We start from the raw sequence: 24,838 nt of genomic DNA, 5'->3' as shown, positions 1-24,838 counted from the left end.
ATGAAAGCCACAAAGACGCTTTTCAACAAATATTATACATCTGCTTGTTCTATTTATATTTGGCAACAAACTACCTTTTAAGACTCCATGAAAATGCTTGACAAGCACAGTTTTCTGTCCTTTGTTGACATATTTCCTATTGAAACAGGAAGTTTGGGTGGGACAAATCAAAGGCCATGTCTATTTTTTTGAATAGCCAATAGGCTTTAGTTTCATCACAGCCATGAACCATGGTTTGCTACTTGCTGTTTAGTTGCAAGGAAAGGGACTTTCATTCTAAAGAGTATGTGTTTGGACAAACATTTGTGTAGTGCAAGATGAGTCATCAACATTTTTGGTCTGTTCTCCCAAAGGAGAAAGGCTGTACATTTTAAATGTATATATCTGCTATAAGCACATTATGAATGAATGAACGTTACATTTTATATAGCGCTTTTCTGACACAACACTCAAAGCACTTTACACAGTGAACAGGGGACTCTCCTCAACCACCACCAGTGTGCAGCATCCACCTGAATGATGCGACAACAGCCATAGTGTGCCAGTATGCTCACTACACACCAGCTATTAGAGGAAAGGAGAGAGTAGAGTTATAGAGCCAAATAATGGATGGGGATTATTAGAAAGCCATGATTGATGAGGGCCAACGGGCGGAATTTGGCCATGGGATTTTTAATGACCACAGAGAGTCAGGACCCCGGTTTAACGTCTCATCCGAAGGACGGTGCCCTTTTACAGTATAGTGTCCCCATCACTATACTGGGGCATTAGGTCCCACACAGACCAAAGGGTGAGCACCCCCTGCTGGCCTCCATAATACCTCTTCCAGCAGCAACCTTAGTTTTTCCCAGGAGGTCTCCCATCCAGGTACTGACCAGGCTCAACCCTTCTTAGCTTCAGAGGTCTTGAGCTACAGGGTGATATGGCTGCTGCCGATTGTCAACGTTTAGGAGTATGCTAACATATAGATGACCTTAAAGCTAACACACATTAACTAAAAGCCACAAAACTCTCATTTTGATTTCATGGGGTCTTTAACATGCCAAGAATTTACACCTCTACGCTGCTGCTAAAAACTGAAATCCATCAAGGATCATCTGGGAATCTGATCATGACTCACCGAACTGAAATCGACTCAAATCACAAGTTGCCAAAAGATTCACACCCCCAGTGACTAATGTCTGCTTGAATGTTCATCAGTGATGAAAGGAGCTCTCAAAGACGAGTACGGTCTCGTGGGGCTTACACGTGTGACACTCACCACACGGCGTGCCAGTGTAAATCACGCTCCATTCTCTTGCAGCCTGTCTGATCGGCGTCTTGCACGCATACACGGTCGCTCACAGTGCAAGAGGCCGCACAGACTGTGATGGAGCTGATTCAACACTGACTCACATTGCCTATACAGCACTGCCACTCTCGTTTTGCCCTTTTGTGGATGGTTGTTTTCTCTTCTGGAGCAGATTTCCACACGACACCTGGCAGAGTGAGTAACCTGCCCCTCCTACACCGGAACATCATCTGCTCTATGAGATGTCTTATGATCTCTGCCCACTTTACATAAACTCATGCCCACACATACATATACTGTACACACACACACTTTTCCCTGATAAAAAGACCAGCATGTAGATGTAACCGGTCCTCCTCAACCTGCTCCGAGCGGGTTTCAAACTGGGGTCTCCGGCATGGGAGACGGGCACACTAACGAGGAGGCTAAAGGCTACAGCCCCTAACATAAGTCACTAGTGCACCTCTTGGGGCCAGGGGAATGAGGTTTACACAGTGCACAGCTACCTACCAGCTGGCTACCATTACATAGACACCTGAACACTACACTCATACTGTATGTGCTTATTGAACATTTACTTTCGAAACCATAGGCATTGTTGGAGCAGTTGCACCGAAAGTAGCACACTTACTTGCGATAAAAAACAACTGTTGGCACTTTAAAGCTCATGTACTATACATATATAGGCCAAATTATATATGGTAACACGTCAATAACATCCAACCTCATTGGTTCTTCCACATCTTGCAACAAAATGTCATGATGACATGACATTAGAGCCAATGAGGTTTGATGTTATTGATGTGTCACCATGTTTGATTTGGGCTGTGTATACATGAACTTCTCAGTGATTTGATTTGATGTAAGAGTGGATAACAACTTCGGTCAGTTTGTCATACAAAGTGATCGTATGGCTTCAGAAGACTTGGAATATAAAGAACAATGGACTTCTTTAATGACACTTTTGGGTGCTTTTTAAGCTTTGAAGTAAATCACTATCAACTGCGATTATGTGAAAATCTTCAGTCGTAACATTCTTTAACCTCCTGAGACCCAAGTGTGACTGCTGTGTGCATTTTCCATTTCCCTTTTTTTATTTGTAATTAGTAGCATCTAATAAACATGCAAAAAATAATAATAATATTTTTTTCTAGAACAAATAGTTCATGTCCACATATGTGGACAGCGGGACTAAGTTGGGAAATTTTTTAATAATAACAAGCTATAGAAAGTCTGATTTTTTAAATCAAATTTTTTATTATGTTTCCAGGAGTCTTGGTTATTCATGTTTTTGAGACGTTACAGATATTACAGCTGATTTTCTGTAAAGCTGCTTTGGAACAATGTGTATTGGGAAAAGCACAAGTATTTTTTTTTTACAAATATATATATTTTTTTTGACTTGATTTGACTTTTATGTTACAATGTTTTTTTCTAATTTGGCAACCAAATCTCAATGTTCTCTCTTTGCACTGTCATACAAACAAGTGATTGCCAGTGCTGAAGCATTTTAACAATCAGAAATTAGCATAATTAATTCTGATAAAAGTAATGGCCAGCATTGTCCAATCACTGCCAACCATGTTAAAATAAAATTATAATTTTTAATTCTGAATCTAAATTCTGATTACCATTGTCCCATGTCTGCCAACCATGTTGAGTGGTTCAAACATCATCTGCAGCCTGAAATGGAACTTTTGATAGGACTAATCTTTTTAGATTAAAAACTTAATTAGGTTTCTTACCAGATGTAGTTTAGTTGCTGTTTCTCCCAAAGACAAACTCTGCTGTGAATGGCACCATGTTGTTTTGTCACATGACTCTGCAGTGTCAAAAGTTTAACCCTTACTGACAGCACAGAGTCTCCTGAACTGAGATCAGTCAGTTTAAATACAACATTCATGCATGTGCACGCGGGCTCGCACAAGAATAAAATATCTCCTTTTGTGTTCCACAGAATAAGGAAAGTCGTATGGGTTTGGAATGACATGTAATGAATGAAAATAATGACTAAATCTTCATTTTTAAGTGAATTATTCTTTTAATACTAACCAGCATTGTTCACCATGGACCAGCATGGGTCTTTTCAGCAGGGAACACAATAATAGATAGCATGGAAAATGCTCAAGCATTCAAATAATTGGACAGCAGTGTCAGTCCACGACTGACATTCGGGGAAAAAAATAGCTAAACCAGCATGAATCAACATAAACTAGCCTGAAACAGCACAGAAACTCATGTTGGCCCAAGCTATTGTTTTCAGCAGTGCTCTCTCCCACATGTCCCAAACTTCATTTGGACCTTCCTCCCACCTTATTGAGAATGATCATGGCCTCTTGGTCTACTCCAGTAATGTTGAAGATGTCCCCTGACTCTCCGTCCAGAATGGTATACTCCAGCTTGGCATTGTCTCCCAAGTCAGCATCTGTTGCTGAGATCCGGCCCACCTCCGCCCCTGGTACAGCCAACTCCGATATAGAGAACAGCCAGGAACCTGAGATAGCGAAAGGATTTGGACAAAAAGACAGGTATAAAAGAGATAGATGGAAGAGAAGAAAGACAAGGAGAGAATCAATCATTTCAAACACACATTCATCATTTCAAGTGAACTTTGATGGTCAGGTGAGATGAGGTCAGGTCTGGAAAAAAAAGTTATTGAGCAGAAGTAATCTCTGTTGACATCTGTCTTGTATTCTTTTTGTCACTAAGAAGTTTCATTTTTGACTGGCGTCTTGTAGCTTCAGCCGCTCCTCAGTAGAATTGTAGCCTGGTGACCTCACATTAAATCAAAGAATTACTGCTACTCATCTAAAGTATGCTGCAATCTCATTACACTCTACAATAGGTGTGGAACCATTAAATTTTAGCTCTCAGTGGTCTGCACTGTTCACATACTTTCTCATTGTGTTTGATCCCATCTAAAAAGACCAGCATGGATAGTAACAAGCATAAACTGTGTTTTGGATGCTGGTCCCCAGCATGGGGGTAGGTTGGCATGCTGGTGTCCCCACTAGGATTCTTAACTAGCTTAACCAGCAAAATTCCTTAGTCAGCTGGATTCATCAGAAAAAAAAATATGGTGGTTTACTAACTTCACTTTTTTACTAATGAATTTCCATGACTTTTCCATGATCTTTCGATGACTTTTACTATTGCTCCGGTTTAAAAAAAATATATATATATATATATATATATATCTTTTTTTAATAGAGATTAAATAATGAAATGTTTTAGTGCTGAGCATATCTAGAACAATGTTTAGTCAATACAGAAATTCCCATTACTTTTTAAGATTTTTTACATTTACATGACCTTTACAGGGCTGGAAAAATACCTGATATTTTCAGGTTTACGTGACTGTGGGAACCCTGTCAATAGAAAAGTTTTGCCTTAGAACAGCATGACTACACTGGTGCTCACACTAGACCAGCATCAAACCAATATAAACCAGCCTGGGCCAGCAAGCTGGTCTAAGTTGGTCTTTTCAATGTGGTTTACATTTCACAGTTGTAGCAGAGTCTCACTCAACCCCTGCAACTTCCAAAAAAGGAGCAGAGAGAGCACATATCTAAAATGAAAGTAAAAGAGAAAGACTGTGAGTATTATACTGTATATTGAGAAAGAAAAGGAGGAATAAAAATGCAGAAGAATGATAGCTCAAATAATCAAATAATAGAGTCACAAAATTGCTCCATCAGAGTGTTTATAGTAAGTGTTTGTTCCAAACATCACAACTTGGTACATTATACAGTATATCTCCATTAGACACCTTGTATGTGACAGAACAAAACAACAGACTGAGATGAAAGTCAGAGCTCATCTTTATCCCACTATGTCAACAAACCACACCAAAATGTACAGGAATAGGCTACATGAATACCAGACTTTCAGATCATTTCTGCATATAAAAGGCTTTGAATTGTACAGACTGGCATGTAGCCGATGGACTTCTGCTCTTTGATGAGGGAGAGGTGACTGATGGGAAAGATTCGCCGGCTCTACAGGTGTCTGGGGACATGGTGCAGCCACCGTGTCATTGCTGGGACATTAAAACGCTCCGTCACGTCCCTCAAGCAAATGGACGCACTTCCTCTTAAGATGTCGGCCTGCCATACAGTGCACTTGAAGCAAAATCGAGGTGAGCTGTTTGCATTGGGATTTAAGGATTTGACACACTAGGAACTCAAACACAGACACACACATTGTTGCAAGCTCAAGTTTGTTAGCTTGACAAGAAAAGACATCTACTAAGCATAAAGACATTGAAAACATACACAGTCACAATGAAGGCCCTTGAAAAACCCTCATGATCGGCAGAGACTGACTGACCGTCTTTATGTTTGGGGTCCTAGGGACCCCAATGATGTATGCATAAAAATAAGGCAGATGCTATTTGCACCCCAGTGCAAATAGTGGCAAATAATACTAACCCCAACCCTGGAACAATGGTTGATGCTGTTTGCACCCCGATGTAAATAGTGGCAGATACTATTTGCATCCTTAATTAAATACTAACTAAGGAACATCACAGCAGCGTGTTTATTGTGTTTATTTAGAGTCCCACAGATACACAACACCAAACCCAACCTCCTAAACATAACCCAAACCTTCCTTTAGAAAAGTTAACCATGGCTTTACTACAGTAATCATAGTATCACCATGGTATTTTGTAGTAAAATCATAGTAAAAACAAAATTAAACATGGTTACTATATAAACACCATATTACTGTAGTAACACCATTGTTAATTGCATTAAATCTATAGTTTCCGCCAAACATGGTTACTACAATATTACTATATTAAAGCTATCTTTATATTCATTTTTATGTATTTTTATAAGTAGTATTAAAGAAAATATTAAGAGAGGAGACAGGAAACATTGGGAAAAAGAATGCGATAAACGCAGAATCGAACCCGGATCAAAAAAGCAAAGTCTCACCGGCATTACACCCCACACCACTGAAGCAACACTCACAATGTAGTTTGCTGTAAATCTCTATGTTTCCAATAGACTATTGGGGTGCAAATAGCCACGCTGTGTGGCATTTGTTATTTACACCTGGGTGCAAATAGTCACTACGAAAATATAAAATGATGTCTGCAAAAAAAAAAACAAAACAAAAAAAAAACAAACAACAGACTTAACATAGCTGCAACCTCATAAATGTGCCTCTTATTATTTAAAAAAAGAGCACTGTAAAGACAAAGTGAGTGTTTATAATTCTCAGATATTTCCTTGTCATTCTGGAAAATGATTATTGTGAACATAAAGTGAAAAACCTGTCCTTTGATCCTTTTATGGAACTTGGTTGGTTGAAAACGATGTTTTATAAATGGTGCACACCTCACATGAGATGGATAAACAATGTAATTTCTTTTTTTTTTTTTTCATGGTATGGTTGACATTTTCGTTGAATTTCCCAAAACTAATCTCTAAATAAGCCCTCTTACGTCATGGAAATCTAATTTTCCCTTCAAATTCTTTTAATGTTCCTCTGGCCTAGTCTAACCTATTTAGCAGATATTTTGGCACTTTTATCCATCTGTTTGATCACAAAGTAGGCACACACTTTTCAGAAATGTGACTGGTATCCATAAATGATAGAGAATTAGTAGCAATACATGTTATAGGTGTTTAAAAAAAATAAAGGTTGAGTTAGGGAAGTGAACACATGCCGCATTTCGCAAGAGTGAGGTAAGCAGCCTCTTATATATCCATGAGATATGATTAACAAGATTAGATGAACAAGCTCATACCAAACTTATGTTTAGAACTTAATTTATATTCAGTTCTCATAAGATTAGTACTATAATGTTAAGAATATTTTTCAAACTATTAAAATGGCCTTGAGGTCTCACAGACCCCAAACATGAGGGTTAAGCTTCTCAAACAGTTTTCCAGATAATCACAAAAACATCTGTCATTTTCTGTGGCTTCAGACTGAGCAAACTCCCCACTTCACTCACAAACACAATGACGCTACCAATCACCTCATAAATCACAAATCAGAACAGAAGAATGGACAGGGCAGAACAGGAAAATTGCAGCAAACGGATGATATTTTTTTCCGAAGCAGCTTTAGCCGGCCAATAAAACAGTATGAAGAGACAGGATCAATGTTCTGTGACTTAGAGATATAGCGCTCCCCACTGGCCCAATGTAATTGTGTTCAGAAGGGACAATCAAGGTTTCTCCCCAGCGCCTGCTCTAACCCACTTGAAAGAACCACCTATAATCTTTGGCTTCACCTCTTTGATGAGAGAACCTGCTTATTTTATTCATTTACTTCATTAAAAAATACTCTAATGGGGCTCATCTGCCCAGGGAGAGAGCTGGGATTGGCCGGTATGAGTCAGCGCCCAATTGGAGATTAAGAGGAGAGTATTTAGTGCTTTCAAATGATAGGCAGATGGAGTTAATTAATAGGTCTGTGGATGAATACAGGTTCAGCTTCAGAAATAACATAGAGCACAATTACCTCAGGTCCGCAGAGCTAGATGAGTGAGAGTGAGAGAGAAAATGAGAGAGAAAAGCAGAAAGACTGCATGTGGGCAAGCAAGAGATGAATTTTGAAAAGAAACACACTTACATGTAAATGGTAAAAAGTGTCTAGATGGATGAATGGATAGAGAGGACTGTATTGTTTGTAAATGAGGGGAAAACAGCTTGATTCAAAGATGTAGCAATTACAAACAGAGCTGCATAGAAATGCAAAAATAGGCAATGGAAATAGGTAATTCAAACAGAGAGAGAATGAAGGAAAGAAAAAGGGGTCCTACCAGTTGCAGTGTCTTATCTATGGACAAGGTTTCATGTTGCAGCAGAAATGAGACCTCTTGAGTTAGTAGAGTCATTAAAAAAGTGTCTAGCTAGCTAAAGCTCAAGCGCTGGTTTAAAATAGCTTGAATAAAATCTGCATCATTTTAGGACATTCATCAACGTGGCACTTATGGAGGTAGGATGTAAAATGAGGGATGTGGGGAGAAAGAACGAGAGAGAAAGAGACAAGCAGAGACAAACATCAGCAATATGAGAGCTGCTACACTACAAACTAGGGATGGGTAATTTGCTAATTTTGTATAATCGAGTACTCAACAGATGAATCAAGTGAGTACTCAAGTACTCTGGGGAAATACACTTTTGCAGCCTTATGTACATTAAGGCTTGCACTGACCAGTTGAGGCTGTGTTGATTAGTTGCAAACCACATGACTTCAGTAGTGCTTGTTCTATGTATGGTGAAAAGACTGTTAATGCTGCACTGCATATTTTGAGTAAACACTAACACTACATTTCTGGACATTAGTCGACTAGTAAAAATGAGTAGTCGTGCAAAACGTACACGTCAGATGGACCTCGTTTGCAATTGCATCCTGTCTTTGCTGTCTCATGTCATTATCGTCACGTAAGGCGGCATGTCAAGTAAAAAATAGTTCAACATTTAAAAACAGGTCTTGAGATATCTGCGTACTTTTTCATTCAGTTGCACTACATCTCGGTGTTTTCAGTGCAAGATAGCTCGGAACGCAAAGTACTGTCGATGCCAAAATAGCACAGAGTTGCTTGTTAGCAAACATTATTAATAAATAAATGTATTAATCATGATTACATTTTGTGATTCCAGACATTTTAAAAATTGTACATTACATTCTACAATAAAAATCACTGAATGGAGTTGTTCAATTAAAATAAGAAACATGATGTCAGTTTATATGTTGTGCATCGTTTAAGATAGATTGGCTAAATTATGCTCAGTTTTGAAGAAAATGTGAACATTGCAGTAAATACAAAATCCCATACTTTTTTCTTAGCATCAGATTTTCCTTTGTAGGGCAGTAGTTGATACTGGATTTCGATGTGTGTGAAATGTTTTGAAGCTGAAAAAAAAGTCAAATTACGCAGTTATTTTCTTATTTTATTTTCTTAAGTGATCATTGCTGTCACTTCCGAGTACTTGAGTATTCCCTACTACTCGCCCATAAAGGAAGGATAAGACCCACTGAAAAGAGGCATATAAGACCATGTTTACTCAAAGAGCAAAGCGATCAATAAAGACCCACTGAGTTGATATGATTATAGCAGTTTTAACAGGATATTTACATTCAGCTTCTACTGCGAGGTTTAATACTTTGTAGTAGTGCTGCACTGGTGGAGCCAGAGATCACGTCATGAACTTACATCCGATGAATGGGTGAATCGTGGAATTGAAAGAGGGTTAAAACTGCTCACTAATGCCAACGGGATAGATCCAACACCAGGGCTTCAGCACAGGAGGGAATCTGGTAACTGTATATGAAAACATTAAAAGACTAACTGAAGAAACACAGAAAGCAAAAGAGAAGGAGAGATTATGAAATTAAGGCAGTGAGAGATGCTTGGGAGATGGGCAGTTATACAGTTCCACTGAATAAAAAGACTGAAAAAGGCAGGGGTACAAAAGCTAAAGAGAGGGAAATAGAAGTCAGACGAGGTGAATTAAAGAAAGAAAAATTATGGAGAAGAAATGGAAAGAGATAATGGGGGAGGCCAAACATTTAAGTGTCCATATCCATTTGTATGTGCTGTCCTATGTGATACGGAGGGACAGAAGAGTTCAAGCAGAAAGCAGTGAACTTTAGATAAAATATTAAAAAACAGAGCACAAATAAGAGGCCAGGGATTTAAAGGAGGCTAATATTAACAACTACTATTTTAATTACTGCTCTTCGAATATGTGGAGCTTAATTAGAAAAGACAGTTTTTCAAATTATTTATATTATCGCCCTGTTCTGCTATTATTTGCATTACCATCATTTCTGCCATTCCACCAGGGTGTTTAATTCGCCACTAAATTAGGATGACTTGGCTTGAAACTACCATCCACCCAGCGTGCACTAGACTGGGCTAACTCGTCTAGATCAGCCTTAATTAACACTGGATGACTCTGCAGCCACAGGGTAAGAGTGAAGCTTATAAGCTCTGTCTAAACTTTGCTTTCTATAACCTGAAACCCATTTGTTTTCATGGAGTAATCTATGGTCACTTATACACTGCAGCTAAATATGGTTGTCAGAGAGTGCACACTGCTTAAATGCAGCATTTTAACGAAATGAAACAAAACACAGCGCACCTCTATTGATGCCTTTTTTCTAACAGATGATAATATGTCCGTTGTCACTAATAATGACCTTGGTCAAAAATGTCTAAAACCAAACAGGTTATTGTGTGTTTCTTGTTTACAGCTGTGAGATGCCAAAACACTGCCATGGTTATCTCCTGTGTCAAAACAATATATATATTTTTTTTTATTAAGGAGCAATATTTGTCCTCTGTAATTGATTTTCAGTGGCATTTTTTACGTTTATGTGGGCATATTGTTTTCTGTCAACAGAAAACAATATGTTTTGTGTGTTTTATTATATAAAAACACACAATATGTTGTCAATTTATGTCAAATACTTCGATTGAATCAATTATTTGAAATAAATTGTCAATAATTATCACTATAATCTATAACTTTAGTTTAGTGTTCCTGTAGCTCAACTGTTAGAGCATTGCACCAGGGAACACATAAACTGATGCAATGAATACCTTGAATGCAGTGTAAGTTGCCCTGGATGGAAACACTTTACAATAAGGTTGCATTTGTTAACATTAGTTCATGTCTTAGTTAAAATTAGTTAATGCCTTAGTTAACATGAACTTACAATGAACAACACATATTTACAGCATTTATTAATCTAATTTATACATATACTAACACTTTTCTTAACATTAAAAAAGGTGTATAAGTTAACATTACTTAATGCATTAGCTAACGTGAACTAACAATAAACAACACCCTTTTACATATATATATATATATATATAGTGTGTGTGTGTGTGTTTTTGCGTGTGTTTTTGCGTGTGTGTGTGTGTGTGTGTGTGTGTGTGTGTATATATATATATATATATATATATATATATATATATATATATATATATATATATATATATATATATATACATTGATCAGCCACAACATTAAAACCACATCCTAATATTGTGTAGGTCCCACTCTTGCCACCAAAACAGCACCAACCCACATCTCAGAATAGCATTCTGGGATGCTGTTCTTCTCACCACAATTTTACAGAGCGGTTACCTGAGTTACCATAGACTTTGTCAGTTCAAACCCGTCTGGCCATTCTCTGTTGACCTTTCTCATCAACAAGGCATTTCCATCCACAGAACTGCCACTCACTGGATCTTTTTTGCTTTTGGCACCATTCAGAGTAAACTCTAGAGACTGTTGTGCATGAAAATCCCAGGAGATCAGCACTTACAGAAATACTCGAACCAGCCCATCTGGCACCAACAGTCATGCCACAGTCTAAATCACTGAGATCACATTTTTTCCCCCATTCTGATGGTTGATGTGAACATTAACTGAAGCTCCTGACCCGTATCTGAATGATTTTATGCACTGCACTGCTGCCACATGACTTGCTGATTAGATAATCACATGGATGATTGTTGGTGCCAGATGGGCTGGTTTGAGTATTTTTGTAACTGCTGATCTCCTGGGATTTTCAGGCACAACAGTCTCTAGAATTTACTCCAAAAACAAAAAACATTTCTGCGGACGGAAATGCCTTGTTGATGAGAGAGGTCAACAGAGAATGGCCAGACTTGTTCAAACTGACAAAGTCTATGGAAACTCATATAACCGCTTAGTACAATTGTGGTGAGAAGGATAGCAGAGATGCGGGTTGGCACTGTTTTGGCGGCACAAGGAGGACCTACACAATTTTAGGCAGGTGGTTTTAATGTTGTGGCTGATCGGTATATATATATATATATATATATATGGGATATCGAAAGAATTGTCACTCACTTATGTTCCTGTTTGATATTTTACTTAGTAGTAAAAAAAAAAGGTTTTGGAAATGGAGTTTTGTGAAACTTATTGTAAAGTAAAAACAATATGAACATCAATTAATGTGTTACTAATATTTGTTGACTCTTAATTAATGATAAATAGTGATAATAAAGTATTTATTGTGCATATTTGTGAACCTTATTATAAAGTGTAACATATTCAACATAACCTAATGTGTTATTAATGTTTATAGGCTCTTTACTAACATTATTTAACAATAAAATGTATTAATTATGGGGAAAATTGTCAAATAAATTTAATAAATGCTGTAAAAGAGTGTTGTTCATTCTTAGTTAACGTTAGCTAATGTGTTAAGTAATGTTTACTTATACACCTTTTTAATGTTAAGAAATTTGTTAGTATATGTATAAATTAACATTAACTAAGATTAATAAATGCTGTAAATAAGTGTTGTTCATTGTTAATTCATGTTAATTAATGCATTAACTAATGTTTAACTTAGGCATTAACTAATGTTAACAAATGCAACCTTATTGTAAAGTGTTACCCTTTGGATAAGTGCATGCCAAATGTATAAATGTAAATGTAAACTGTAACTATAAAAATCACAATAATAAGTATCTGTAAATAACACAAAATTTCATAACACAATAAACACTTTGGTTGAATAAATACATACTAAACCTAAAATGAGATAAGCCTACAAAAGAATGTCATTAAACATGTCAAAGGTTCGATACCCCTGCTGAAAAATAGCTTAAACGAGCCTAAGATGGTTGCTGGTCTTAGCTGGTTTAAGATGGTCTTGCTGGTCTTCCAGCCTGGCCAAGCTGGTCTCCCAGTCTGACCAAGTTTATAAGTACTCTAAACCCCTCTAAAACCACTTTTGGAGGCATTTTTCCCCTCAGCCTTGGTTATCACAATACAGTATGTCAGCCATATAAGTTTCAGTTATTGAGTAATTCTATTCATACACACAGGAATGTTATCAAATGTTCAAAATTTGTCAGATTTTACAAATTCATCAGTGAACACACATTCATCAACCACTAATCTGAATATGGAGGGTCCATGGTCAAGGTCTATGGTGGTTCACGTGTTGCAAACACAAAACAATAATTTAGAGGATTGACTCCCACATTTGCAGTGTGTACATAGCCTATGACTTTCCCAGGAGAAGAGGAAGAGAGACTAAATCACGAAAATAGATAGAGAATGGTGACAGATATTGCTTGAGAGAATGGGTAAAAAGGTGGGCAGAAAATGAGAAGGAGAGGTCCAGAGATCGTTTATGTCAGGACTGCACTGTTTCTTAAGAGAGATACAGGTGGTGGAATCAGTGTTGTGTGTTTCTTTCAGGGTGTTAATACCTCCTGAGATCTCTCACTCTATTTCTCTCACAAAGACCACTGGGGCTGTGGGGTAATCAAAACATATCATTACTTTCAACTCAAAATGTCTTTAATATAAAACCCCTCCCTCTCTGTAATTCCACTTTAATAACAGTGACAGGATTGTGTCCTTGCCTCCTGGTGTATATTGTCAGGCTGTTGCTGGCTCTCTCAGGACACCTCAGGTCAGCTGATGTGGTCACGTCAGCATTTAAAGTCAACGTGATAAGCAATTCTTCCGTAATAAGATGTATTTACGAGTGAAACTGAATATTCAATTAAAAAAAATTGGGGGGCGGAGCTTATTGATAACATATTGATTGGATCATTAAAAGTGGGCATTAAATACAAGAATAGAGCCTGACCTAAATGCGAGTTTGCTAAAGAAAAGAAAAAAATGCCTAAAAATCTAATAAACTATTGGTTAAAATTACTGTATCTTCAGAGGAAGTGCTAAGATCATTTTTTTTTCTTTAGATTAACATGCACCAATGAATTGTTCACAATAAACCCAGAAACATGCATTAAGAAAATAAATATGGTCAATTTGATTTCATGTTGACTTTAAATGTTCAGGTTAGACTGACGTCCACTGTTACTGTACTAACCGCTGGAATCAGAGTATTGTACGCTGACCTCCAACAATGCCCCCAAACATTGGCACACAGTACTGTATAACTAAATCTGTCCACCGACTCAATGCCTGTTTTCTAAAATAGACCTTGCCCAGAGCACTGTTTCTTCAAATATGTTATTCTCTCATTATTCACCATCAGGCAGATATGGCATGTTAAATAATACATGACGTCAATGCACAGACCAATGTCCAGTAGGCAGGGACCAAAATTAACACATCAGCAAGAGTCAGACTATCACTCAGAACTTGAATGTGAGTTAAAAATGGCTTTGACAAAAATAAGTAAACAGCACTCAGTCACAGATGGCTGGTAACTTTATAAGGAAATGCAACATTGCACGGTTAAGTCAAATTGTTAGAGCAATAGTCTGACCCTTCCTGATGTAGGCGACATGAGCAATTCAAATCAAAGGACATACAAACCTTCTACTAAAGAATCTGCTGTGACAGATTTATCATCAGAAATGTACCTAAGATGCCTAAAAGTTTTTTCTCCAGAACTCCATGTGACTAGCTCACATTGTATGTCATGCTGTAAGTGTCACAATGACCTGCTCTGTTTGTAAAAAAATATACAGTATAAGGAAAAGCAGTTAAAGTCATGAAATCAAAATTAGACTTTTGTGGCTTTTAGGCCATTATGATCCTAATAAAGTGCCAGACGTGGTCTTCTGCTGTTGTAGCGCGTCCTCCTCAAGGCTCGATATGTTGTACATTCTGAGATGCTATTCTGCTCACTACAATTGTACAGAGCGGTTATCTGAGTTACCTTAGCCTTTCTGTCACATCAAACCAGTCTGGGCATTCTCCGTTGACCTCTCTCATCAATAAGGTGTTTCCATCCGCAGAACTGCCACTCACTGGATGTTTTTTGTTTTAGGGACAAAATATTATGTTAAAATAATGCAAAATACAGTGTCATGGCTAGTAAGAAATATTTTTAGCTGGTACTTTTTTTATTCACCCACATTTCAGGTGTGGTTTAAAGTATATTTTGGACATTACCAGTAGAGAATCACTGTGTCGGCTGCACCCATAGCACATGAGGCCCAGAACTTCAGAGGAATTCACTACACATTCACTAGTTTATGTAGGCAGACCTCAGAGTCCAGTCTCTATTTCAGTTCTATATGAGTCCTCACTCCTCTTTCTCTTCCGTGAGAGGAAGTTGCAGGTTCGTGGTTCGGTGCGAGACCCCCATTGCGCTGGCAGTCCGACGGCTGCATTCATCATAGAGACACAGAGCACAGACAGAAAGCCCTGCCGGGAATATTCCCATTAGCATGGAAATCACTTCCCTCTTACCTAACCCCCCCCCCATTCTTTGCCTCCATACAAAAAGAATGGCTCTAACTCCTATTATTCTGCGTGAAGGCACACTGCCAAGGTAGATGACATGAAAAGCAAAATTGTTGACCATTTTCTCTCACTCCACTCTCGCTGATAGAACAAGAGCCAACTTCCTGATTGATTCCATCGCTGATGTTCGGCTCTGGGTTATTCCTCAAAACTCAGACAAAGGACCAACACTCGCATAACAAAGTTTCCCCTACAGCTCATATAACTATCTGCCTGCTCAGAAAATAGCTGCATTCTGTCACCCTTTGCTTCCTATGTTAGAATCAAGAACTTTATCTGTTGCTGGATTATCTAGAACATTGTTCTCACAAGGACAAAGTAATACTGAATACAAATAATAAAATGCATCTAACCATATAATCATACAGAATTAGGATAGCACAATAATAGGCTTATCAATTTCCCATATGCTTTCCCTTTCCTTTGTTTATGATAATGGCAGTGCACCCAGTTAAACTCTACAGTATTTCGGAAGAAATTCATCCATCACCAATGTTGGGTAGATTACATCTGGAATGTATTCTGGTACTGATTACAAATCTTTTAGATTACACTTTTTAGGTAATCTAATTGTATTACATAATCTAGATTACATTAAATAAATTACTATCAAACTGTGTCCATCACTTGGTAGAAGCTAGCCAAATTAGACAGATTCATGACATGCCCTCATCTACGAAAACCGTAAACAAATTTCTGCAGAGTAAAAGAAAATACGTCCCAGACTACATTAAATGCATTAATTTGGTATTGTGATGGGTCGCCACTTGATGTCCAATGTAAAATCTGGGCCCTGAAGCAAAACCAGTTGAGAACCACTATACTTATCCTTGCACAAAAAAAAAAAAAAAAGTACAGGTTCTTTAGCAGATAATTTGGCCTCTTGGGTAAACCAGGATAGTTGGCATATCTTTTTGATCTGTAGTATTCCTACTGATGTAAATCTCAAAAGAGGCTTTGCGATTTTACTCATCGTTTTCACTCCATAATGACATCAAACTCAGCGCACAGTCACTCCCAAGAAGCTTTTGACGTTTCACCCTTCATGCTCTCCAGAATCTTCTATTTCCCACTCTTATTGGCTGGATCTGCACATGCAGTGTTAGCAGGCAGTCCCGCCTGGGATGCAGTCATCACCACCGAATGACCACTGAGCCCCCTGCTAACAGTGCCTCATGTGGAACCAGGGGCCATCCAATCCCAGCTCTAATTGGCCATTGTGATAAGATAGAGCGATTTCAGGAACGTTTTCATGCCCCAATGCTATCTATAGCCCCCCAAGGAGAGCCCACGAGCAGCCAGGGAGTCAGAAATCCTTTGCCCGCTTGCCTTATTTATACCAAACCCAATCAGACGAATCAGTCAACAAATCAGAGCACATTGCTGAGCACCTCTCCAATGAACTGACTCAAGGAGATGGACAAAGACCAGGCCATGCATCACAGACAAGAAGCCGAGAGCACGGCTTCTTTGACATTAAAAAAACCACATCTTCTACAGTGTTTCTGAGCACAGCGTGAGATGAATACAACACAAGGTTGTTACCGCTCCTCACATCTCTCATCTGCACCCCCCCCCCCCCATCCTTGCCTTCCTTCATCCCTCCTTCACGCTCAGAGAACTCGTCCTCAGGACGTGTCTTTATGGATTCAGACATGCATTTCACATCTTTATCACGTAATATGCAGCGAAAACATAAATATGTAGCCTTATGGGATTGGACAAGCCCACCAACTAAACAGAGCTGGAGAGACTCTCAGCCATTGAGAGGGCACACAGAAGATAATTCATTAACTGAAGGTACTTCTATTTTAATTGAGTCCTAGAGACCCCAAAAGTTTAAAAGAAGCCATTATGTGACTACCGTAAAAAAGCTTATAGCACTCCCACATGTGAATTTGTTGGGAAAAATCATGATAGATAGAGGGTTTCACGGGCTCTGTCCTTTTTAAAACCTCTTTGCTCTCTCCACAGACAACATCAAACAAATTTGTGAGATGCCAGGCAACTAATTCTTTGCATTTTATGCTTGCCTTACTTTAAAATTGGTTCCAGCAGAGGCTGAGATGAGCTTTCAAAGTGGACTCTAGTTACATCTGAACTGTGGCATTTTATTGCCATTATACTTTTCAAGAGCACATATGCATCAGTTCTAATTGCTTGTTGAACTTGACACTGCATGATTCCATAATGCATAGCTAGAACACTAAATGAGCTCTATGGTTTCATAAGAGTGTTACTGCTACTGTAAATAAATTAGCTTTATGGTCTGCTGAGAGCACACAGTAAGTGTTTTGATGATAGCAAAGAAGAGTATTGCTTGGATACATGTATTTTATTGTCCATGTGTGTGAATGGCCACTACAGTGCCTTTAAAAGTAATGCCAGCTGAGGATATTGCAGTGCCTTTAAAAGTAATGCTAGCTGAGGACATGGTGGTGAGGAGTAGCCTTAGCCTCAGATGGCACGCCCACAGACTGCCAGCTGTCTGTTTGCTGACTGCTAGATGCATATTATTCACAAAACTGGGAGGCAATTTTTCGATCTGGCAAATTCTAATCATATTGGTTGGCTTTATGCAATGTCCCAGAATAAGAGTAAACAGGTTTTTTATCAGTCTGCCTGGCAGTGGTGTTTACAAAGTACTGGGTTAATACAGCAAGCACTTTTGAAGCAACATGATCATATGGAAAATCGACATGTTGCTTCCGAAAGTTCATGTACCCTGAAATCAACACATGTGAACACATTACCCTCTTGTTCTACTAGATTCCCACTAGGTGCCTCTAGTTCAGGGGTGTCCAAACTATGGCCGCGGGCCATCTGGGCCCGCTGACTGCTCTGATGCAGCCCATGAGAGATTTTGGAATTAGAACATAAGTTGAACCCCTATTAAGAAATTATATGAAATTCGTATTCTGAACACTGGATGTCGGCATCACATACAGCCACATTTCACAGTGCATTTATCTCCACTAATGCATTCTCTTTAGTTGCTACCAGCTTCATCCATTGGAAGAGTTCAGGAGTTTGGATTCCTCCAGATTTCCACGGATAAAGCGCCACACAAAAAGAATGATGCATTTGTTATAGGACTGGTATCGAGTTAGATACTTTGCTCATGTATCACGTATCATACAACTGAGTAGATCTGCCATTGTGCAGTGCGACCGGCCACACCGAGTTTATTGAGCGTGTGCAGAGATGCGTGAGTCGAGCACACTCTCCTAGAATGTCTTCTGCAGCGCTGGGAAGTTTATGAATTTTTGTGAATTGGTTAGTTTTGATGTTTCATTGAAACAAGAAAAATGATTCACAGGCTTCTCAGCACCATTTGAGAGTTCGGACATAAGAGAGAGCGCCCAAAATACTTGCGCATCTCTGCTTGTACTGCATGCACTCAGCTCACACTTGCATATCAACCAAATAAAGGGAGCTCAATCATTTTGATGAAATTAAAATCATATTTGTAACACAAGATACAACAGAACATAAATTATGATTGAATTATACTGATAATTTATGATTGTTTGTTATTTTTACAATGTGTCATCATGTATTAATCCTAAAGTAGAAAACTTTTCATATTTATTTGCTAATTTGAGTACATTTCACTGTTAAATAAAATTTGTACATTTTACTTAACAATTTGAAGCTGGTGTTCCCAGCATGCTCTTGGCTTGAATAATTAATGAGCTTGCATGGTTTCACTGTTTGCAAGTTTATTTACATCGTTTTTATTGTTAATTTTGTTTTTACGTTTGGTAACTTCTTGTTTTGTGCAGTCTTAAGTTCATTTTCTACTCAAAATTACCAGTTCATGATTAAAAAAAAAAAAATTATCTGTTGATTGTCACTGTTATGGTGTTTTATGTACCAAGTGTTGAGGTCTGTGTGCTCTGAACCTTATATCTATCACCATTATTGCAGGGTGATGTTGTCTCATAGACTGCATAGCATGCAATAAGTATCCCGAAAGATATTCAGTTTGTTTGAGGTGCTTACAGTCATAACAATTTAACTAGATATCCACAAGCAGAAATATATATTCATGTCTGTGAAATTGTCTGTAGCCTACTTACTACTTTTAGATCAGCAGAAATTCTGATCACACATTGAGTCTATACACATTTTCTGCTTTTCCCCTGGTGTTTTCTTTTCAACTGTTTGTGTTTCATTATATTTTTTCATGCCACTATTGTGCTATAATCTATTTCAGATAATCCAGGCCTAAACAGCACTTTAAAACACAACAAACTGTGATTGGCTGATTTACATGAAGGTCAGAAATTTTTTTCCTGTCTAAGTGGGCAGTTCTTCGCCAGAATATGCTGTAATGTGGACCAGACCACATGTCATTTAGTCAAAGTTCTGGCTATGAGAGTCTAAGTGAAGAGAGGGCAAAAATAGGCAATGCATATGTCAAAGAAGACATGCAGAAAGCCAAAGAGAGAGAGTGAGCGATGGAGAATGAAAATTAGCCCTTAAGGTTGATGACAAACCCTGTCACCTCTGAGTTTCTCCACCTCCAGCCTTCCTTTCCTCCCTCAGCCTGATAAACTGGCAAACATGTGTATGTGACATGAATGTGTATGCGTGTGCGAGACAGAAGCTGTGAGCGAACGTGCACATGAGTCCCTCTTATGAACCGGACTGTGTGTGTGTAAATTGCATGTGTGTGACATAGAGAGAGAGACAGAGCTTCACCAAATACAGGCTGAGTGATCACAGAAAAAGTCAGACACAAGCAAATATGGCTTCCAAAGGAAGACAGAATTTGAGGTCATTGTGAAACTAGTGAGACATGAGAGAGAAATATCTTGACTCTCAAACCTCATTCAACATTTTTGTCTTGTATGTAGTTTATTTTGCATTGTTGGGCAGAATATTTCATTTTGGGTAGATTATGTTGGATTACTTTTGGATTACTTTTGCTTGTTTTGTTGAAAAATCTAATTTTCAGCACTTCTTTGAAATCATATATGTAATAATGTAATCCATACAAAAGTAACTGTAATCTGATTACACATCCTTTCAAATTTAATGTAATCTATTTATAAGTACTAGATTTTTGTAATCTGATTATGTAATCTAGATGTAATCTGTTACTACCCAACACTGTTTTTTTTTTTTTACTGTATGTTCTCATGTTATTTGTGTTACACCGGCAGCACCTGCTATCTCTCCTGAACGCTGCCAGAGGTCACCATTCTCCAGAGTACTAACCCTTCCTTCACGAACTACATTTCCCATAACCCTCTACTCAGACTGATTACTCACCCACCTGTTTCACATTATCTCTGTCTATTTAAATTCCCTGTTTACACACATTCAGTGTGAAGTCTTGTTCTGCCTAGTCTGCAGTTCTGAGCATTATTTACCATTACTGTTTTCCCTGTGTTTTGACTCCTGCCTGTTCATCGTATTTCCCAGCCTGCTTGTGTGTTTTTGGACCTATTGCCTGTTTACTGGATTACCCCTCTGTCTCACGGATTTACTTGGTTTGCCTTTCTTGGACTGTCTTCCTGTGTTCCGAACCCTTGCCTGCTTTTTGTTTACCCTTTGATTTGCTACTTTGTTGTACTGTTTCTACTTCTTAACATTACTGCCCCAGCGCCTTCGCTACAGAAGACTTCGCCAAACCTAGATCCAGCAGCCTTCCAAAAGTTACATGAGCACAAGTAGCAATGCTTACCAGTCACCATCAGCAGCTGTGCAAGCTCACCTCTATCACGGAAGAACTCTTTAAATCCGTGCAGCCAAAACCGCAAGTATCTCCATTGAGGTTTCCACTAGCAACTCTGCCAGCAGCACATCGCACTCTACAGCTGTTGTTAATCCTCGACTCTCGCTTCCTGAGGAGTTTGACAGATCACCCAGTAAGTGTCGAGGATTTCTCTTGCAATGTGAGCTTTTTCTCTCTCAACTACCTCAAATGTATCCCAATGATGAAGCTCGTGTTTCTTTTATTGTATCACTGCTGTCAGGAAAGGTACTAGACTGGGCTACTGCAGTATGGATTTGTGAGGACATTTTAAAATGCTCTTTGTCTCACTTCCTAGCTCGTTTACGGGAGGTTTTTGAACACTCTGAGGGTGGTAAGGACCCGGGTGTACTTCTATTGTGTTTAAAACAGGGGAAGATGTCTGCTGCTGAATTCTCTTTATCCTTTTGCACGCTAGCAGCACAAACTGTGTGGGTAGAGGACACTTTGAAACTGTTGTTCCGTCAGGGGTTAAATCCTGATTTTCAAGCTGAAATAGCATGTCGTGATGAGGGGAGATCGCTTGATGAATTCATCTAATTAGCCATTCGCCTGGATAACCTGATCGAAGCCCATCGTCCAGTCAGCCCTCCACAGACACTTCACTCTGATATCGCTACAACCAGTTATCATGAGCCCATGTAAGTGGGTCTTTCTTCTCTCTCCTCCGAAGAATGAAGACGCCGTATCCGGGAGAGTTTATGTATCTACTGCGGAATGTCGGGACATCTACTGGCTGCCTGCCCTACTCGTCCCCCTAGGAAGGGAGACGCGGCGGTGAGTTTGGAACTTTCAATCCTAATTCATATCGAACAGTTTGAAGTTTCTGTTACTTTGCATGTGTCAAATAATGAACATCATGTATCTGCCGTTTTAGATTCTGGGGCTGCAGGTAACTTTATTGACCTGGGTCTCGCCACGAATCTAAATCTTTCTTTTGTCCCCTATGTCCCTCCTTTACATGTCTCAGCACTAGACGGACGACCTCTGGGCTCTGGCAAGCTTCAACAGATCACCCGATTCAACAGATCACCCATTCGTCTTCAAGTTGGACTTCATCATGAGGACATTCAGTTCCTAGGCACTCACTCTCCTAAGAACCCGATTGTTCTTGGCCTGCCATGGCTGAGACTTCACAACCCTGAGATCTCGTGGAGAGATGGACAAAACATTCGTTGGAGTGCTTCCGGTTTCCAGTCTTGCCTCAACCTTCCTGAACCCATCTCTCTCCCTCCTGTAAGCACCACGACTATCCTCACTGAGAAGGAGATGTCGATCCTGCCACATTATTATTTGGATCTCCAGGAGGCATTCAGCAAATCAAAGGCTACGCAATTTCCTCCTCACCGTTCCTGTGACTGTGCCATTGACCTTCTGCCGGGCACCTCTCCTCCACATGGACGAATATACCCCTTATCTGCACCTGAAATGAAAGCTATGGAGGAGTACATATCGGAGTCCCTAGAAAAAGGGTTTATTGGACCAACCACTTCTCCTGCTTCTGCTGGTTTCTTCTTCGTAGGAAAGAAGGACAGGGGCCTTCGTCCATGCATTGACTACCGAGGCCTGAACACAGTCACCATCAAATATCAATATCCTCTCCCTCTGGAACCAGCAGCATTAAAGCAGTTACGATGTGCCAAAATCTTCTCTAAACTGGATCTTCATAACACCTACAATTTAATCAGCATTCGGGAGGGGGATGAATGGAAGACTGCCCTTTCTAAACACACTGGCCACTACGAATACCAGGTGATGCCTTTCGGACTTTCCAACAGTCCATCTGTCTTTCAAGCCTATGTTGATGAAATTTTTCATGATATTATTGGCAAATGGGTTATTGTCTACATCGATGACATTCTGATATACTCTTCTTCCCTTGATGAACATGTTCAACACATCAGAGTGGTGCTCAACCGCCTCGTTCAACATCAACTGTATGCCAAAATGGAGAAATGTGAGTTTCACCAATCTACCATCTCTTTCCTGGTGCATGACATCTCCCCCGAGGGTGTCACCATGGACTCTTCTAAGGTGCAAGCCGTGCTGCAATGGCCACTACCTGTGTCTGTCAAGGAACTACAGCGCTTCCTCGGTTTTAACAATTTCTACAGACGTTTCATCCAAGGTTTCAGCTCAGTGGCTGCTCCACTCACCTCACTGCTCCGAGGAAAAGCTCTGAAACTAATCTGGACACCTTCTGCTCGTCAAGCCTTCGATGACCTCAAACGACACTTTAAGACTGCACCCATTCTCCATCTTCCAGACCCCACTCGACCCTTCATGCTGGAAGTGGATGCCTCTGATTCAGGAGTTGGTGCAGTACTCTCTCAATGACAAGGATCTCCCGCCAAACTCCATCCCTGTGTCTTCTACTCACGCAAGTTGTCAGCTGCTGAAAGAAATTACGACGTTGGCAACCGTGAACTGTTGGCCATGAAAGTGGCTTTCAAGGAATGGAGACATTGGTTAGAGGGAGCTCGTCATCCTTTCCTGGTGATCACGGATCATTGCAACCTGGAATACATCCAGTCTGCTAAGCATCTAAATCCTCGTCAAGCTCGATGGTCTCTATTCTTCTCCAGGTTTGATTTCACCATAACCTTTCGACCAGGCTCCAAGAATACCAAAGCCGATGCCCTGTCCCGCATTTATGGGTCCACTACTTGCAACAACCCTGTGACTTCGATAATCCCACCAACCCTCATTGTCGCTCCCATACAATGGGACATTATGGCAGACATCACCCAAGCTCAGAACCAAGAACCCACTCCCAGTGACTGCCCTCCTGATAAGATCTTTGTTCCCAGATCCTTACGCAACAGAGTTCTTCAGTGGACTCATGACTCGGTTTGCTCCGGACGTCCAGGTGCACAAGCTACTTGCAGGTTAGTACAAAACCGGTTTTGGTGGGAGAACCTAGTGACTGAGGTCACGAACTATGTTAAGAACTGCAATGTGTGTGCCACCTCTAAGTCTGATCGACAGCTCCCGTCTGGTCTCCTTCAACCTCTGCCTGCCCCCGTCATCCTTGGTCCCATATCGCTGTGGATTTTGTCATGGATCTACCCAACTCTCAGGGTTTCACTACCATCTTAACCATGGTGGACCACTTCTCTAAGTCCTGTAGATTCATCCCTCTGCCCAAGCTCCCCTCATCTATTGAAAGTGCTGAGAACCTGTTCCAGTATGTCTTCCGCTCCTATGGCCTACCAGAAGACATTGTCTCCGACCGTGGTCCTCAATTCACCTCCCAAGTCTGGTCTGCATTCTTCAAATTGCTCAATGTCAACGTGAGTCTAACCTCTTGGATATCACCCTCAATCCAATGGACAAACTGAATGCCTAAATCAGGACCTAAGTAAATTCCTCCAGGCTTACTGTCAAGTGAACCAGCATGACTGGAGCCGTTTCCTTCCCTGGGCTGAATATGCTCAAAACTCCCTGTTCAAACCAGCCACCAGAACCACTCCTTTTAAGTGCATCCTAGGTTTTCAACCCCCACTCTTTTCCTGGTCCAGGGAGCCGTCCGAT

At 39.7% G+C, this 24,838-nt stretch overlaps 1 protein-coding gene across 1 annotated transcript in view; it reads right to left on the bottom strand.

Annotated features, from left to right (window-relative positions):
• LOC127442342 (uncharacterized) overlaps positions 1-24,838 on the bottom strand; it is a 219,310-nt gene that overhangs the window by 42,841 nt on the left and 151,631 nt on the right. The window contains exon 6 of the mRNA XM_051700298.1: positions 3,604-3,785. Coding sequence (XP_051556258.1) covers positions 3,604-3,785 — 182 coding nt within the window. The remainder of the gene's footprint in view (positions 1-3,603; positions 3,786-24,838) is intronic.

This window comes from Myxocyprinus asiaticus, chromosome 6 (assembly GCF_019703515.2).
Source record: "Myxocyprinus asiaticus isolate MX2 ecotype Aquarium Trade chromosome 6, UBuf_Myxa_2, whole genome shotgun sequence".
Lineage (NCBI taxonomy): Eukaryota > Metazoa > Chordata > Actinopteri > Cypriniformes > Catostomidae > Myxocyprinus > Myxocyprinus asiaticus.
This window is presented reverse-complemented; position numbering and strand designations above follow the sequence as displayed.